General features: G+C 31.7%; 1 protein-coding gene across 11 annotated transcripts in view; it reads right to left on the bottom strand.

Moving 5' to 3' along the window:
• Nucleotides 1-18,178, bottom strand: part of Piezo (piezo type mechanosensitive ion channel component) — a 260,388-nt gene that overhangs the window by 2,912 nt on the left and 239,298 nt on the right. For all 11 annotated transcript variants that reach the window (XM_085806866.1, XM_085806871.1, XM_085806868.1 and 8 more), the window contains 3 exons: nucleotides 12,435-13,273; nucleotides 6,711-6,969; nucleotides 2,275-2,613 (listed from right to left, as the gene is read on the bottom strand). In XM_085806866.1, coding sequence (XP_085662992.1) covers nucleotides 2,313-2,613; nucleotides 6,711-6,969; nucleotides 12,435-13,273 — 1,399 coding nt within the window. In that variant the 3' untranslated portion in view covers nucleotides 2,275-2,312. The remainder of the gene's footprint in view (nucleotides 1-2,274; nucleotides 2,614-6,710; nucleotides 6,970-12,434; nucleotides 13,274-18,178) is intronic.

Raw genomic sequence — 18,178 nt, 5'->3', positions numbered from 1 at the left:
TGAAGAAAAATTATCAGATTCAAATATTATGTGCAGTACAACACACAGCAGTTTGTAAAGTAATTACTTTTTATTTTAAACGAGGAGACGTGAAAAATGTACAATATCCTCACCAGGACTCGAACCCTTGATCTTTCAAATATGTGTCGAATAAGCTTCCAATTACACTGCGGAAAGGAGAGGGAAAATACCTTATATACTCTCTTTTTAAGGGTGACAGTGATGAATTATTGTCCACCACTTTTTAGTTTGGGCACTACTTGTAGAAACATCAGTTTTTTTTTAAGCAAGAGATGTTAAAAATTTGCTATACCCTCAATGGAATTCGAACCCTAGACCTCTTGAATATGCATCAAGTATGCTTCCAATTACATCATGAAGGCATGCAGAAAGAAGGGAGAAAATACCTCATAAATTTATCAATTGATTTAAAAATTACTTCCAAGAAGAAAGAGTTGACAAGCTCATATGGATTCAAAAACTCATTGAGGGCTAAAGCGTCTTCTGAATTTACATCTGAAGAAGAAAATCTTCTTAAGCCAATGTTAAAAAATGCAAGAAGACAAAACTTGACAGAAAGGATTTGACATATTTTAGACATCAATAAAAGATGGATATCCATCTTCGTGATAAAAATAAGTAAATCTTTAATTTCATTTGTCATGCCATATTTTCATAATTGATTCATATATAAATTTTCAACAATCACTGTGATAAAAAGCAAGTACTATTAGAAAATTAATGTAAAACATGACACAAGGATACTTGTGTATTAATGCAATCACCCTGGTAGAAGTCACTAAATTTTCAGAATGTGCCAAACTCTGGCAACCATGCACATAACTATTATTCCAGCAACCAGGCTCATAACAATTTTTTTGGTAAGCAATGCTTTTATTTTTTTATGCATTATTTTTTTCTTGCATTCCAAATTCCCATGGTTTTCATAAACAAATAATGATATTTTTTTGCTTTAAACTTAATTTTAGAATATGAGCTTGTGAGATTTTTCAGCAATGAAAGAAACTGTGGGTAAATTTCTGCAAGAATACAGAATTTTGCTGAAAATTTTCTAAAGGGAACAATGACGAAACGTGTTTCTTCAATACTCACTGTTATTGCGAACTGATTGCATGAAGCCAAGTCTTCACAATTTTCAGATGGTTTTTGAGGCAAAAACTGATCACAGTATACTTCCAGAGAAGAACGACGGAAAAATATTACAGAAAGATTTGAAGAATGTAAGCGTTTTATTTTTTAATGCATTACATAATCCTTATTTAATAATTCAAATTTGTGTTTTAATTTGGTAAAGTATGTTTCCTTTTCATATTTTGATAATGTTCACAAACTTACGATAAATATCGACAGTTTGGGAATCTTTCTAATTTTTCTTTTTATCTGCAAAAAACTGCCAAAATGCACCAAGGTGGTAACATTAATACTCAAGTACTGAAGCAAGGCTGGCTATGTCTAACTTGATTTCAGAAAATGAGCAATGTGAAATAGACTTACTTATTTCACTAATGATTATTGGCTAGTATTTGATAGTTCACCTTATGTAAAAATCTATACTTTTCACAAAAATTGATTGTGAATTTAAAATACAGCTTTCCTTTTTTAAAAATTTAACCTAATGTCAAAAACTTGTCAGTTGAGGAGGTCAGGAAGCCCCTAACTCCACAGTTGGACTTAATCTTGAATGAAAAAACGCTCAAAAAAATCTTAAAAAAAAAAAAAAAATTCTCTTACAATAAATAATAATATTCCTAATATTAGCCCACTTAGAACTATTCTTGAATGAAATCCTTGATATGTACTTTCACGAACTACATCCCGTCATCACACTCTCGCTACAATTACTATTATAAATAATCTTAAAAATAATAATTCATGTTCACAAAATATAAATATTTTCACTATACCTATAACTACACATAATCTACCTACCCCAGTAACTGTTATGCAGTCCAATAATCTTATTAAAAATGCCATGGAAAAATATTGACACATGATACATATTGCGAATAAAAAAATTTTGTAATCACTGCTTTAAAATACACTTTTTTTATCAGGCACTATTTTCATCATTCATACATGGAACTGGCTTTAAGCAACCATTCTATATCAAAATGACTTCCCTGTATATTACATAGAGTATTTACAATATAAAATGACTCAGTTTGTAAAACAATATAATTTTCTAATTCTTTCAAATGTTAATAAATGAAGACAAAATAAAATACATACAAAATAATTTAAAAGTAAGCTTACATCAAAATGAAAGACAAATCGTTGTTTTCTTCTGCATGCTATCGTTGTACACCAGGTAACTGTCGTTCATCTCTACCGACTTCAGGTTCAAGTTCTGGTGGTCTTGTCCATTTGATAAGCATTTCTGGAGAGCGATACAAGAATATTAACTTAGCAAACAGATCTTCTTCAAGAGTAAATTCACCACTTTCTCTGACCAAATATATATCAAGGCATAACTGAAGTACTCTGTCTACATAAGGCATGTCATCAAACATAATGGTGAATGAAGTGCCAGCAACAAAGCCTCTCACTAGACGTGACACAACAAGTACAAATGTGGTGTATAAGCCAACAATTCTGGAATAAAAAATAATAAACAGCATAAAAATTTTATAAATAAAATATGTTACATCCTAATTCAGGTAAAATTTTCAAAACAGAAACTACAAGTTAAAAACTAAAATTTAACCTATCTTTAGATAATATCTAAACAAAAAAAAAAAAAAAAAAAAAAAAAAAAAAACGATTTACTGCACTGAGAAATGAATTTCCTTCAACACAATTCAGATGAGCAAAGTAAACACAATTCTGTGTATCAAATATGCATGTTTTAAGAACTATAAATACTGTATACTTTTCACTCTAATTAGTCACAAAATTTTATTAAACAACACATCTGATTTATATATATATATATATATTATAACAATTTAAAACCGAGTTTTATGAATTCAGACTTAGAAACAAGTTTGAATTCTCATGTTTAGAATTAAGACAGTGTGGCTGAATTTTATACCTAAAATGTTATTCAATCATGAATAAAGAGTGATTCAAATTTTGAAATTAGTTAGATTTTCTGCATCAAACCACATTTACAATGATTCCAAATTAGCCATTAATTTGAGCTGTGTATATATATAGAAATTAGGCTACAATGATGGAAAATACATTAAACCAGGCTTTCTCATTTTATGGTCCGTGAGCTACAAATGGTCCTCAAAGCCTGTCCTTGTAGTCCTCCAAGATTTCCAAAAAATTAAAAATATAAATTTCAAATTAACCACAGAATAACCAAGAACCTCAGGATTTAGAAAGTACTATGGCAATCATCTAGCACTACCATGAATGGCATCTTATGAAGTTTATTATTGGTTACTCCATCTCTGGACAAACCACTCTAATATGAGCAACATTAAGAGGGATTTAAAGTACTATGGTGTTTCTTACCAGCATACATCTAGACATAGAACTATGCAAGAATTAGCATGCTCTTCTGTCTCCACTGATACCATTACTATTAATACAGATAAAAGGATTTATGAAAATAAATAAAAGAGAGGAAAACAAAAGCTTTCAACGTATAACAAATCTCAACACTGGAAAGAAGAAGCATATCTCAAAGCAGAATCCTCTAAATACTTTTTATTTAACCCTTTCCCAATGGGTGTGCTATATATGCCATGGTAGCATTCATTTCATCTATGGCCGGTATAACGTGCACATCTTGGATGATTAGTATCTAACTAGATGGCTATAACATATACGTGACACCACATGGAACGAAATTGAAATATTTTTTATTCTAATAAATGGCACTCTATGCCCATGGTAACAAGCTAAATGGGAATACGATGCCTGAACTTTGACCTTGGGGTGTTTCATTTGATTCTGAAAGATAGATAATAAGGTTTCAGTAATGTAAGCAAGCATGTTAGGTATGCACACGTGTCTTTGTTTAAGTTTCAAGTGGCTTTCTGAGAAAGTACTATCTCGTACTAGTGCACTTTTTAGTTAGTTTCTTCTTTGCATATATAGTGAAGGGTTTTTTCTTTCGTAAGAAGATAAATTTTAATTTTATTTATTTATTTTAAGTTGTCAAAACAAAAGAGATATTTATTGGAAGCTTACTATACAGCCTTATTACAAGAAGATCCGAGTAGCAGCGGTGTCAGGGCTTTAGCAATAAACAAAATTACAAAATGGGGGAAAGTATCGAGAAACCAGAGCTGTGGAGTCTGAGTCATGGAATTGGGCAGATTTTGGGGTAATAAGAGTCAGAGCTGGAGTCTGTTGGACAGTTTAAATTTGAAAATGAAATTAAAATGAATAGAAAAAAATTAATGACAAGCTGAGTTACTATTTTCATTTATGGAAAATATATATTAATAAATAGTTATTTTCTATTTTATTGACATATTAATAAATAAATATAAGGGAGGAGGATGGATGTGATTTTTGCCATAAGTGATTAAACTGATTCATTTAGTTACACATTTCACTGTTAAATTTAGGTAAGCAGCAATAGCAGCAAGAACTTCCCAAATTGATGCCATTTTCAGGAAAGCAAGTAAGAAAAAGGGCAATTATTGATCAAGCAACACGATAAACAAGCACATATTTGATGATAAAGAGGTTGTTAGAATTAAGAACTTTTTTAGAAGATGTAGATAACCGTAAAGTTTCATTAACAGAAGGACTGTGGAACGATCTTGCAGAATTGGAAACGCTTCTTTCTACACCATACATAGCTAAAAAACGTTGCAATCTGAAGAATTGACAGGAGGCGAGAATAGAAGCATGGGATGTTTATTCTTTCTAAAATGGAGGGTTTATTGCAGAAGGAATTTCTTCAATGAAGAAAAGAGAAACTAGTTGGCTAGACAATGAAATCTTGCTGGGTTCAATATATGTAGATCCGAAACACTTAATTTTCTTGGGTGACGAACAAATTAAAAAGGCAAAGAAAGCCATCTATGAACTTTCATTAAGAATGAAATTATTCTCAGAACAATTGGAGAACTTGAATCAGGAAAGTCAAGCTGCAGAGCAGACATTGCAATTGAGTCTCTACCATCCTCTTTCAGTGATGAATTATATTTTGAGAAATATTTTTGAATAATATTGAAAAGGCTAAGGCAAAGTGAATGAAAATAAAGAACCAAGAGCCTTTAGACATAAAAATGAAAAAATATAAACAAAATTTCTACACAGCTTTTGAAGAAATAGAGAAATATGATTGCACTTGCAAGACACCTCTTTTAGAACTTATAAAAATCTATCCTGAAAAGTTAAAAGAAGTAGTCCTAACAGTAACAGCTCTTCCTCCTCAAGTTAGTGTGGAAAGACTCTTCACAGCTTTGAAGTTTAGCAAATTGGATATATGACCCTCCAACAAAGAAGATCTTGCCGAAGCTACACTGTTTCTTAGAAATAACCAATGCCAGTTTTGCCATTTCATAATAAATGCTAATTAATAAAAATAATTTTCTATGCCATCAATTTTTTCTGTAGCATCTATTACTGTTTTTATATTAAAAAAAAAGTTGTAACCCATGTGTATATGTTTGCATATATATATGAGGGAGTTGGAGTCAAGTCAGAGTCTAAAATTCCAGGAGTCGGAGTCAGTCATTTTCCCTACTGACTCCCCTGCGAGAAGCCAAACTGTATATTGCTGTACAATAAAAATATGGGAGGAGTGGATATTAGAGATGCAGTCACTACTCACTTTCCATCTTATAGAAAATCTTTCAAATAGTATAAGAAATTATTTTTTAGGCTCCTCGATATTACGGTCTTTAATGCTCATGTTTTATATGTAAATATGGTACAAAAAGACCATTACATCAACTTCGATTAAAAGTAATCAATCAAATTACAGAAAAAATCATATACAGAAGAGAATGTCAATTTTGGGCATTAGCTACACCGATACCATTTCACCTTTCAGAAAGACACATTCCTAATTCTTAATGGAAGGAAACAGAAAATGAGAAGAAGATAAACTGTTTGCTCTCAAACTATGCAGAAAAAGCAAGCTTTGGGAAAAACATCTTACTTTGAGTGGAAAGATTATAATTCAGGATTCCGCATGGACACATGCTTCAAAATGTATTACACAGAAACAAAATTTTTTTAATTTCATTGTAAATGTACATATGTATGTGTTTGTGTAGGTTTGTTGCTTTATATTAAACATTTTTAATTGTAGTTTAACAAATGCTGAAAGCTTATGTTTAAATTACTCTTACATTGTTTATATATTATAATTACAGCTGCAAATGTTGTATATATTTAATTCTATAATTCATCAAGCATAAAGATGTATGTATTTCCTGAAATATTTGAAAAAGTTGAGTTAATTGGAATAAAATGTATTTTTGCTAATTTTTTTAGCAAAATTAGGCTTAGCCATTTCGCCATCTTGTGGAGACAGCATGGAAGCCCAGTACTCCATCTCACAGCGACAAAGCATGACATTGCCATGTCACCTGGAAAGGGTTAATCACCTTCATATTAATACTCCATTTCATTTTTAATTTAGATTTTCAGAGCTCCCCTTCATTTCTTGACTGAGGCAAGTATCTCACCCCCTTGATATAAGTCAGACAGAGACAAAAAATTTACTTAAACAATCACTGCAAATTACATAATTAATAAACAACACATCTTACCCATATCCAGAAATGATAGATAATTCAGATGGAAAAGCTTTGTCACTAAATGCAATGAGACGCAAAAAGTTACAGTTATCAATTCCCTCCAGTCTGTACGGTTTTCCATGAGAGCAATCATCCTGAACTTCCCACCATTCAATGTAACGTGCTACAGATGAATTTGGCATAGCTGTTGCATTTAACATAGCTCCTGTCCACATGGATATATTTAAGCTTCGGAATGGAGACGCTCCAAAGAACTCCTTTCCTTTTTGAGCTATTTTATAAAATACAATTTAGTGCAAATAAATAAATAAACATAAAAGCAAAATGAAATGATAAGGGACAAAAATTTTTATTATATTTATTATAATTTACTTATGAAAATAAAAACCTTTATTTTCCTTCAGAAAGCTTCAGAAATAATCATAAAACTTTTAGAAATATTAAATATTATTTTTAGTTTTGCACTCAATAAATACCACTAGCAAAATCATATATTCTACAATAAGCACGTTACTTTTAAACAGAATAAAAAGATATATCTGGAAATTTAAGCTTTGCAGTATAATAACCAGTTAATAGACTTTCATAAAAATTACATCTTTTAACCTATTAAAGGCAAATGTTCCATGTTTGGGATGTATATTTGTATGGCTTTAAAACTATGGCAACTGTAAATATGTTATTATTCTTTTACTCAGCAATTATTTATTATACATTCTAACTAGATGCAATAAGTTAACAAAGTGTAATGTTAGACGGCCTGCGGTAATGCTAAAGGACCACAAAGTGACTCAATGTGACTTGCATTCAGTAACAATCTGGCAGAGAATACTGATAGGTGTGGTAGTAAATTATCTTCAGAAATCTTTGGTAGATATAAAAGTATAATTATGATTTAACATAATGATCATTATATACTTAAATGTAACAATAATTAGGATTTAAATATAACTAATACCAAGCTCAATGTGACTTGCCTTAAAGTATCAATCTAGTAGAGAACATAGATGGGTATATTAGTAAATTACTTTTAAAAATCATCAGTAGTTATAATTTAACATAATTACCACTGTATTCTTAAATATAATAATAATCATAATTTAAATATAATTACAATCAAGCTTTAATACATACAGCAATCTTCTGATGACTATAAAAGATGGGAACAATCAATATTTTTCAAATAAATATCATGTTCAAATTCTGGTCTTTAATGGGTTAAAATTAGGCTCAAGAGGGATCTAGTTCAGCTTGCCTATGAAATCAATGCACTTTTATTCAAAATCTATGTCAATCTTAATTTTTTTTTTTTTTTTTTTTTTATTCTAAGGTTTCTTTTCAATGTCTACATTCCTGCATTTCTCTTCCAATCCCCACTTTAACAACAACAAACTCCTTGTTGTCCACAGCACATGACCTGTTTCACATCATTTATGACAGTACCAACTAGTACATAGCACAAACATCATACTAGCATTGCTACTTTGAAGATGCTACTACCAGAGCATTTTCTCATACTTATTTACCATTTATTAAAATTGGAGAAATCATTTTTGTCATTCTCACATTCACACAAAACAAAACATCAAATCATAAAATTCTAATCCCAGCACTAAATGTATTGAGCATTTGACACACATCAATTGTTAGCCGCAAGAGCACGAATCTTGCACAGCAAAAACTGATTTTAATGCTTTGGCTGCTTGGGATATAATATTTCAAATTCTAATTCACTGTATCTCATACAAAGTAGCTTTCTAAAAAATTTTCTTCTGAAAACCATACCCAAATAATATGTGCAAATATTTAGTTTTTATAAAGATCAATATTACTTTTTAAGATTTTGCTCAATGTTATGTGCTTTAAATTTTATGTACCATTAAATGAGCAAACATATTTTAATCCTCATTCAGTTAACCATCAACTAGATGAACACAGTACTGGATTTTAACTATGAAAATAATGATATAAATGTATATGCATTCTGAATCATCTTTATAATAGAATAGCCAAGAAATTTTTAAAATTTATCGCACAAATGCCTGCAGTTCCACATTCTGTTATGGCAAGATATTTCACTGTATGCATTAATTAGACATCTGTATAACAATTATCACAGACCATTTAACTGTCTAATTACAACAAGAATATCTTAATATTTAACTCTTTAGTTGAACTGCAGATCTTATCAGCAAAAAGCCTTCTCTCCCGTCTTAAAAAAGGATACATTAAAACATCCCACTCCTTGTTGTTTTGTGCTTAACAACAACAAACTCCTTGTTGTCCACAGCACATGACCTGTTTCACATCATTTATGACAGTACCAACTAGTACATAGCACAAACATCATATTAGCATTGCTGCTTTGAAGATGCTACTACCAGAGCATTTTCTCGTACTTATTTACCATTTATTAAAATTGGAGAAATCATTTTTCTCATTCTCTCATTCTCACATTCACACAAAACAAAACATCAAATTATAAAACTCTAATCCCAGCACTAAATGTATCGAGCATTTAGCACACATCAATTGTTAGCCACAAGAGCACGAATCTGCACAGCAAAAACTGATTTTAATGCTTTGGCTGCTTGGGATATAATACAGTAGACTCCCGATTATCCGCGCCTGCCGCACAAAGATTTTTTTTTTTTTTTTTTAAACAAGCGTAAAGCAAAGAAAATAAAAATGTTCACAAAACTCAGCAAAAAGTTACATTTGCTAACATCGTGCTTATTTATGGCAAAAATATCCCAGGCCTTCTCAGAACCTTCCCTTCTGATGAGTAAGTGATTTTTTACTCACCCTTACAGTGCCCGCTCCACACCCTCTCTCCTCTTAATCTTACTGACACGTCCACTTCCTCCCACTCCCTATTGTTAGTTAAGCCTGATAGTGTTTGCGAACCGGTCAGAGTTTTAATTTTTATGTTCAGTGCTTGTGCTTTTTGGTTTTGTTTTTTCGTTACCGATTTAAAATGGCAGGAAAATGAAAGAAGGTTGTGTTGACGATTGCGCAAAAACTAGAATTAATTTCCAAAGTAGCAAATGGTGCTACAAGGCAGCAGATGGAATTGGATTATGGAAATGCGGAAACAACAATGTGTGAGATTCTAAAGCAAAAAGACAAACTGGTGAACTTTGCATTAATGTCGGACAGTGCTTCCACACTGAAAACACGAAAAACTATGAAGGGTTCTACCTTTGCTGAGCTAGACACGGCACTGACCGAGTGGTTAGCTCAAGTTCGAAAAGAGGGTACTCCTGTGAATGGTCCTATCATTGCGGCGAAGGCAAAAGCCTTTTTTGAGTTGTTAGGCCTGAAAGGAAATTTTGATGCGTCTTCTGGCTGGTTGATTTGTTTTAAGCAGCGACATGGAATTCGAAAAATTAGACTTCATGGGGAGAAACTTAGTGGTGACCAACAAGCAGTCGACAATTTCCACCATGAATTTGAAGAATTTGTTTTAAAAGAAGAGCTGAACAAATTTACCATGCCGATGAATCGGAATTTTTGTGGAAGTGTCTTCCCACTCACACTTTAGCATTTGAAAGTGAAAGTAAAGCGGTGGGTCATAAAAGCAGCAAGGAAAGGATATTATGTCTTGCAGTAATGCTATCGGTGGACATAAACTTAGACTTGTTGTTATTGGAAAGTATAAAAAAAAAAAAAAAAAAAAAAAAAAAAAAAAAAAAAAAAAAAAAAAAAAAACGAGATCTTTCAAAAGCACAAGGATAGAAAATTTTCCCGTTGATTACTTAAAAAAAAAAGGGGGGGAGGGAGGATGAACCGAAACATTTTTCAAGAATGGTTCAAAAAAATCTTTGTTCTTCAAGTGCGTAAACATCTTAAATCGAAAAACCTGCCTGAAAAAGCTGTGCTATTGATCGACAACGCACCTTCTCACTCAGCAACAAGCGTGCTAAAGTCTTCTGATGGACAATTTTTGCAAAGTTTCTCCCTCCAAACGTTACTGCACTAATCCAACCCATGGACCAAGGAGTCATTGCAACAATGAAGAGAACATACCAAACCTAGCTGCTAATGACCACAATTGAAGAAGGTTATGATCTGAAAGAGTTTTGGAAACACTACATAATTTTGGACAGAATCTATGATATTGCATCTACATGGGACTCAGTGAAACCGTCAACCCTCATAAAATCATGGAGAAAACTCATGCCTAATGTTGAAGCCAGCAACAACCTAACCCCTTTGAGTTGTGAGGAAGAGAATTAAGATGTAGACACGCCTATGCCAACTCTTGCTGATATGGTGAAAACAGTTCCGGGTGGTGAGAACGTCGATGCTGAAATCATTAATGAGTGGTTGGGGTGTGACGTCAACGAACCTGGCTTCGAACGCTTGACAGATGACGAAATTGTGAAGAAAGCAAGAGAAGAGACCGAAAATGAAGGAGAGCGAAGTGAAGGCGAAGAAGAGCCACTGTACAGATGTGGCTTTGCAACAAGTCGACGGACTGCTGAGCTATTTGGGAGAACAAGACGACGCGGAGTTGGCAGAGAAACTTATGTTACGAAAAATGCAATCTCGGATCAAGAGAAAATACTTCCAAAGCAAGAAGCAAACACAAATGACTGATTTCTTCAAAAAGGTGTAGTTTTACAGTTATGCTTTTGTAATTACATAATACATTACAGTATTAAAACAGTACATATGTATTAATTTTTCTGTGTATCCTTGATGCCTTTCGTAAGTATACAAAGCACTTTTCTGTTTTCATTAACAAAATGCATTTTAGGTTAGTTTTGAGTGATATACTAAAATATTAAGCGTTAGTTAAACATTTCCTGCTGTTTATTTCACGTTTTATTATACATAAAACAATTTTTCAAAGTTGGAATGACTGTTTTCTCTTTTGCTATACCTATTTTTAGCTTTTTGTGGATTATCCGCGTTTTTTGTTATCTGCGGCGGCCACGCCACCCAATTCCGTGGATAATCGGGAGTGTACTGTATTTCAAATTCTAATTCACTGTATCTCATACAATGTAGCTTTCTAGAAAATGTTCTTCTGAAAACCATACCCAAATAATATGTGCAGACAAACATTCAAAAAGTACAATTATATATTCTATTATTTCTCTTCTGAATGTGTATTTAAAAAAAAAGGTTATCTATCTTACATGGTACAGGCTATTCAATTATATTTCCTGTAGAATATTTTCAACATATCAACTTCATATACATGAGGCTATCTTATATTCTTGTAAAGCACCTTAAAAATTTTAAGTTAAAATATAGACTTGTCTTTCTTTACACTTAAGACTGTGAGGTATACTTCTGTCAAAAATGATGTAATAAAAGTGGCAGTTGAAGAACAGATTACATTTCAAATAAAATTTACAAAATCTTCATTAGTAGCTTTCAAGAAATTCATTTACAGTTCGCCTTTCGAAGAAGGCATTCTTGTTGTAGTTTCAAAGAAAAGGCATTTTATAGAAAAGTAAAATCATTCAGAGCTTTGGTGTACACACTTTCTTCATTCAAATCAATATAATGGAACAACATTAACTAATTTCCTGTAAAGCAAACAGTTTTTTAAATTAATGATGAACAGTGTATTTGATACACTGAATGATAAAATTATATGAGTAGTAAGTTACACTCGTTAAGATGAGAATAGCTGCATGTGGTAAAAAAAAAATTATGTTTATTCACAAGTTTGCTTAAAGCATTTCAATATAAAAAGTACAAGATAAGTATAAAACTTACTTTCTTTGTTGTAGAACTGCTTAACCACTGATGCTGTACCTTTCCCAGGTATTTTCACATAATTTGGAAATATATCTTTGATAGTGGTTGATTCTGGAGATGCTCCATGTATAGTTGTTGAATTGCCCGAATTAACACTTAAAGCATCTGCAAGACTTCTCCTCAATTCAGTGTCATTCAAATTTAATTCTATTTCATCTTTTACTTCTGGTTCCGTAGCTTGAGTTTCTCTTTCTCTTAAGAATGACCATGATAATACCATTTTGAGCTCATTTGTGCCTCGAAGTTCCTCAATTAATGCATTCTGACTAGGAGGGCTAATTGTCCATACTGAGGTAGAATTATTACTGAGTTCAACAATGACAGTATCATCTTTATCATAACCAGTTAAAAAACTCGTTGTTGATGGATCTGCTAAGTTGGCTACTTCTCTTTCAAGTTGGTTCCATTGATTGGAAGTAAAACTGTGAATCTGGTGCTTCAGAGCAGTTGTGCGGAATATTGGTTCATAACCAGTAATGGATAACTCAACAGTACAGCTGATGGGTGGATTAGTTCGTCCGACTGTATTTCCCAGTGCAAAAAGTAACAAAGGAAACCAAATGATAAGTATAATGAAAAAGAGCAAGAAACCTCCCACACCATATTTAATAAGAGCAGTTCGTTTTGCACCTCGAGGTGTAGGGTAATCAGCTTCTGCTCTTCGTGTACATTTGAGAACAAATATATTAGCATATATATCTTCCATTTTTAGCCAATTACTTATATTCATACTCGTATCAGTCCAAATCCAATCCATGAGGCTTCTAAGTTCATACAGGAAAGGAATAATCATGTACCTAAATGGAAATTGTGTTTTATGAAGCAAACAGAAGCAAAATCATATAAATTTACAATACATACCTTAGTTGAAAAAATTACATTTAAGAAATGCCTCCCAAAATAGTTTGGGACCCTTCAGAAAACATTCTTCCAAGAACTTCCAAAGCCCATTTTCTTTACTTTTATTATGAAAAATAAGAATATAAGAAAGTGTAGGATGGTTAGAAGCTCATTAAAACATTTAGGGACCTAAGTCTGGGTTTTTCAAGTTAGGTAATAATCAGACCCCGAATTTAAGCATTTAAGAGAAATAATAAAAATACTTATTTTATTTTTTAAATTAATAAATATTTATCTTAATGTAAAAAATATGTAAACTACTCTTGAAATAATTTGGAAGAGAAGATTCAGATACTTGCAGTCATGGCTGAAAAACAGAGTTTTCTTTATTCTTGGTGAGCACATTCTTAAAATTAATTAAACATCATACCAGGTGCAATCTGCACACACATACCTTGATCATATTTGCCTATTCTGTATCTTACGGCAATATGATGGATGAAGAAAGGTAAGTGCCAAGATGTTGACAGATTAGCAAGTAAGCAGCAGGAATGCATTGTACCACAGAAGAAAGCTGAGCTCAGAACGAAAAAAGTTTTATTTTTGAATTTTCCAAAGAGATATTCATAAAAGATTTAAGTTCTGATTGAAATCTTATTCACTGAAGTGTTTACGTAAGTGCCTGCATTGGTAGCATTGTATAAGAATCATATGACATGGATTAATTTAGAAATGATGCAATTTAGTATAAGCAGTAATTAAAAAGCAGAGTCAAGAGACCATAGCAAATTAAAGTTAGGATTTTGATTTACATAATTTTAATCTGACATACATACACATACGAGTTACAGTTAATCATGTTACAGTTATGTCTTCATATGCACATAAATTTTTCTTTCTATTTATTATGTATAATATCAGCTCAACATATGCAACTACCAAACAGTTCTTTTATGCAACAAATGAAAAAGAAAAGATGATATTGAAATTGATAAATCACAGCCCATTATATGGCATCATTAGAGTACTTTTCAAAATGCAACAGAACATAGTATGATAAACAACAAAACTTAATAATTTTGAATTGCTTGAATAGCAGCAAAATTACTTAAAAACATTTTTCAAATGAGCTTTCATGCAGTAGTTTAATAGTTGTTTAGTCATTCGATACTATAGTTATTTAAGCTCCTCAAATAATTTCATATAAAAAAATTATACCTCAGTTCAGGTTAAAACCAACATAAGCATGAAAGAACTGAGGAACTCGAGTAAAAAATAATTATACAGTCAAAAGTCGTTAATTCGGACACCCGGAATGATCTATAATCCGGACCTCAAAGCTACAAACTTTCTGCGTTGACGCATGCACGTAAAACCTTTACGGCTGCAAACATGCTTGTACGCATGCCCAAAATACGTTTACGCATGCGCGTTTAACGTATAACGGACGGTATAAGCTAAGCTAAAATTATCTAATTCAATTAATGTTGCAGATTGCGTTGTTCCTTAATCTTCAAATTGGATCTGGCTTATTATTTTTTGCAGACTGTTAGAGCAATTTTTTAAAAGTAAGCTTGAACTTTTGATTATGTCAAATAGAATTTCCGATATATATTTACTAATATGTAAAGGATCTACAAAGTATGTTTCGAAGTCCCTTAAACAAAAAGTGGAATTGCTGCAAAAAATGGATAAAGGCATATCATTTGTTTATCTAACCATTCCGAAGATTTTATTTGGCTTATAATTCCTTACTAAATGTAGTATTTCATCTCGATGTACTTCGTCTTTGATATGATTTAAATCAAATTCCTCGTCATTATAATTCGCTTCCGATAGCGAAGAAAGTAAAGTAAACAAATAAATATTAAGGTTTTTTATGTAAATTTTGATACCCTTTAGATCATAATTGTTCTTTATTTCATAAATTACAGTTTCATATTTTTAATGCTATAATTTCTGCATGCCATCTTACCACATTTAAACTGATGATCTATAATCTGGAAAAATCGATAATCTGGAATTGCTAAAGTCCCGACGAGTCCGGATTAACGACTTTTGACTGTATTGAATGAAATACAATATATACAGTTACTGTTAGGGCTACTACTTTTAACTTTTTCAGGATAGATTTTTATAAGTTCTAAAAGAGGTGTTTTGCAAGTGTAATCATATTTCTCTATTTCTTCAATGACCGTGTAGAAATTTTGTTTGTATTTTTCCATTTTTATATCTAAAGGCTCTTGGTTCTTTATTTTCATTCGCTTTGACTCAGCTTTTTCAGTATTAGTCAAAAATATTTCTAAAAATCTAATTCATCTCTAGAAGAGGATAGTAGAGACACATTGCAATGTCTGCAGCTTGACAGCCCTGATTCGAATTCTCTAATTGTTCTGAGAATAATTTCATTCTTAATGAAAGTTCATAGATGGCTTTCTTTGCCTTTTTAATTTGTTCATCACCCAAGAAAATTCAGTGTTTCGGATCTACATATACTGAACCCAGCAAGATTTCATTGTCTAGCCAACTAGTTTCTCTTTTCTTCATTGAAGAAATTCCTTCTGCAATAAAACCCTCCATTTTAGAAAGAACAATCACCCCATGCTTCTATTCTCACCTCCTGTCAATTCTTCACATTGCAACTTTTTTTTTAGCTATATATGGTGTAGAAAGAAGCGTTTCCAATTCTGAAAGATATTTCCACTGTCCTTGTGTAAGTGAAACATTAGGGTTATCCACATCTTCTAAAAAAGTTCTTAATTCTAACAACCTCTTTATCATCAAATATGTACTTCTTTATCGCATTGATTGATCAATAATTGCTCCTTTTTTCTGCTTGCTTCCTAAGAATGGCATCAATTTTCAGAGTTCTTGCTGCTATTGCTGCTTACCTAAATTTACCAGCGAAATTTGTAACTCAATGAATCAGTTTAATCAGTCATGGAAAATATCACACCCATCCTCCTCCCTTATATTTATTTACTAATATGTCAAAAAAAAAAAAAAAAAAAAAAAAAAAAAAAAAAAAAAAAAAAAACTACAGTACAAAGTTTTTAATCCGAGGGTTTTTTTCCGGATTATGGGTCATCAATTTAAATCTGGTAAGATGGCATGCAGAAATTATAAAATTAAAAATATGAAACTGTAATTTATGAAATAAAGAGCAATTATGATCTAAAGGGTATTTACAAAAATTTGAAAAAAAAAAAAAGCGCTAAATATTTATTTGTTTATTTTATTAAACATTTTTATCAATGCATGCATGCGTAAAGCATACATTACGCATAGTTGAAATTAGAAAATTGCAACTAGAAAACTATTTGATGTGTAATCGTGATATTTATAATGACGAGGAATTTGATTTAAATCATATCAAAATGGAGTACATCAAGATGAAATACTACATTTCATAAGGAATTATAAGTCAAATAAAATACAAACATCTGCCCTAAAGATGAGGATAGTGCTGGCAGATCAACTTCCAGTTCATTTCGCGCCGTGATGTTTCCTTCCTGCAAAGCAGCATGAAATTGATAAACAGATTTTGGAATGATTAGAGAAACAAAGGATATGCCTTAATCCATTTTTTGCAGCAAGTCCACCTTTTATTTGATGGACATCGAAACATGCTTTCGCTTTGTAGATCCTTTGGCAGCTCCAGAACCGAAAACTCTTTTTGACATAATCGAAAGTTCAAGCTTACTTTCTATAAAATTGTCCTAAAGTCTGCAAAAAATAATAAGCTGGATCCAATTAGAAGATTAAGGAACAACGCAATCTGCAACATTAACTGGAATAGCTAATTAGATCATTTTAGCCTAGCTTATACTGTCTATTATACATTAAATGCACATGCATAAACATATTATGCACATGCATAAAGGTATTATGCATTTACGCATGCGCAGAAAGTTTGTAGCTTTGAGGTGCGGATTAAAGACTTTGTACTGCATTTATTAATGTATATATTCCATAAATAAAAATAATAATTTAATTTTTTCATTAATTTTTCATTAATTTCCATTAATTTTTTTTTCATTATTTTTTTTTAATTCATTTTAATTTCATTTCAAATTCAAACTGTCCTACAAAAACTGGAGTTGGAGTTGACCTATTTTTAGCGACTCCAGCTCTGACTCCTTTTACCCCAAAATCTGCCAGACTCCAATTCAGACTCCACAGCCCTGCTTTAGAGGCCAGCAAACTCTCAAGGGTTCTCGAGAAAACAAATTATAATTTTAAAATACAATAATTTTTGCAAGCATCTGAACAAATTTTATCTCGTCAGTGTCATAACTGCCCCATGCCACACAGCAATTACACACTTACAGACACCCAAGACCTTTCTGGAATTCGAATGTGCATGCAAAGATATAGCAACAGCAGTATTAACCACTATACGATTAGGGTGGCTAATTAAACCATCGATGCATATTATTTATTAAAATTTCCTATTATAGCACTGACAATTTCTTCAATCATAGCAATTTGTCCAAAACGTAATTTTGAATTAAAATATGATAGTTTTTGCCAGACTTTGAACAAATTTTATAGATAACAACTGTAACATGAAATATGTTAATATCAAATTAAGAAAAACGCATCCCAAAAGATGAAATACCAAATTTAGTCGATAATTTAAGTAAATTAAAAATCGTGTTTTGTCAAAATTTACGGGATACAATTACACTAAAAAGACTGCCTATATATTTTCTTTCAGGTAGCACTAGCTTTGTACACAGAGTAGCTCAAATAACAAGATAAAAATATTTTATAACTGAAATTGCATCTCTATTGATTTATTTATACAACTGTTTAACATAAGAGTTTATTAAATGGAATTTTAAGGATTGTAGTGGGTT

Source organism: Stegodyphus dumicola, chromosome 12 (genome assembly GCF_044657685.1).
Source record: "Stegodyphus dumicola isolate Sdum_Otavi_A_Nest chromosome 12, ASM4465768v1".
In the NCBI taxonomy this organism is placed as follows: domain Eukaryota; kingdom Metazoa; phylum Arthropoda; class Arachnida; order Araneae; family Eresidae; genus Stegodyphus; species Stegodyphus dumicola.
The sequence above is the reverse complement of the archived record's forward strand: the minus strand, read 5'-3'. Positions and strand labels throughout refer to the sequence as shown.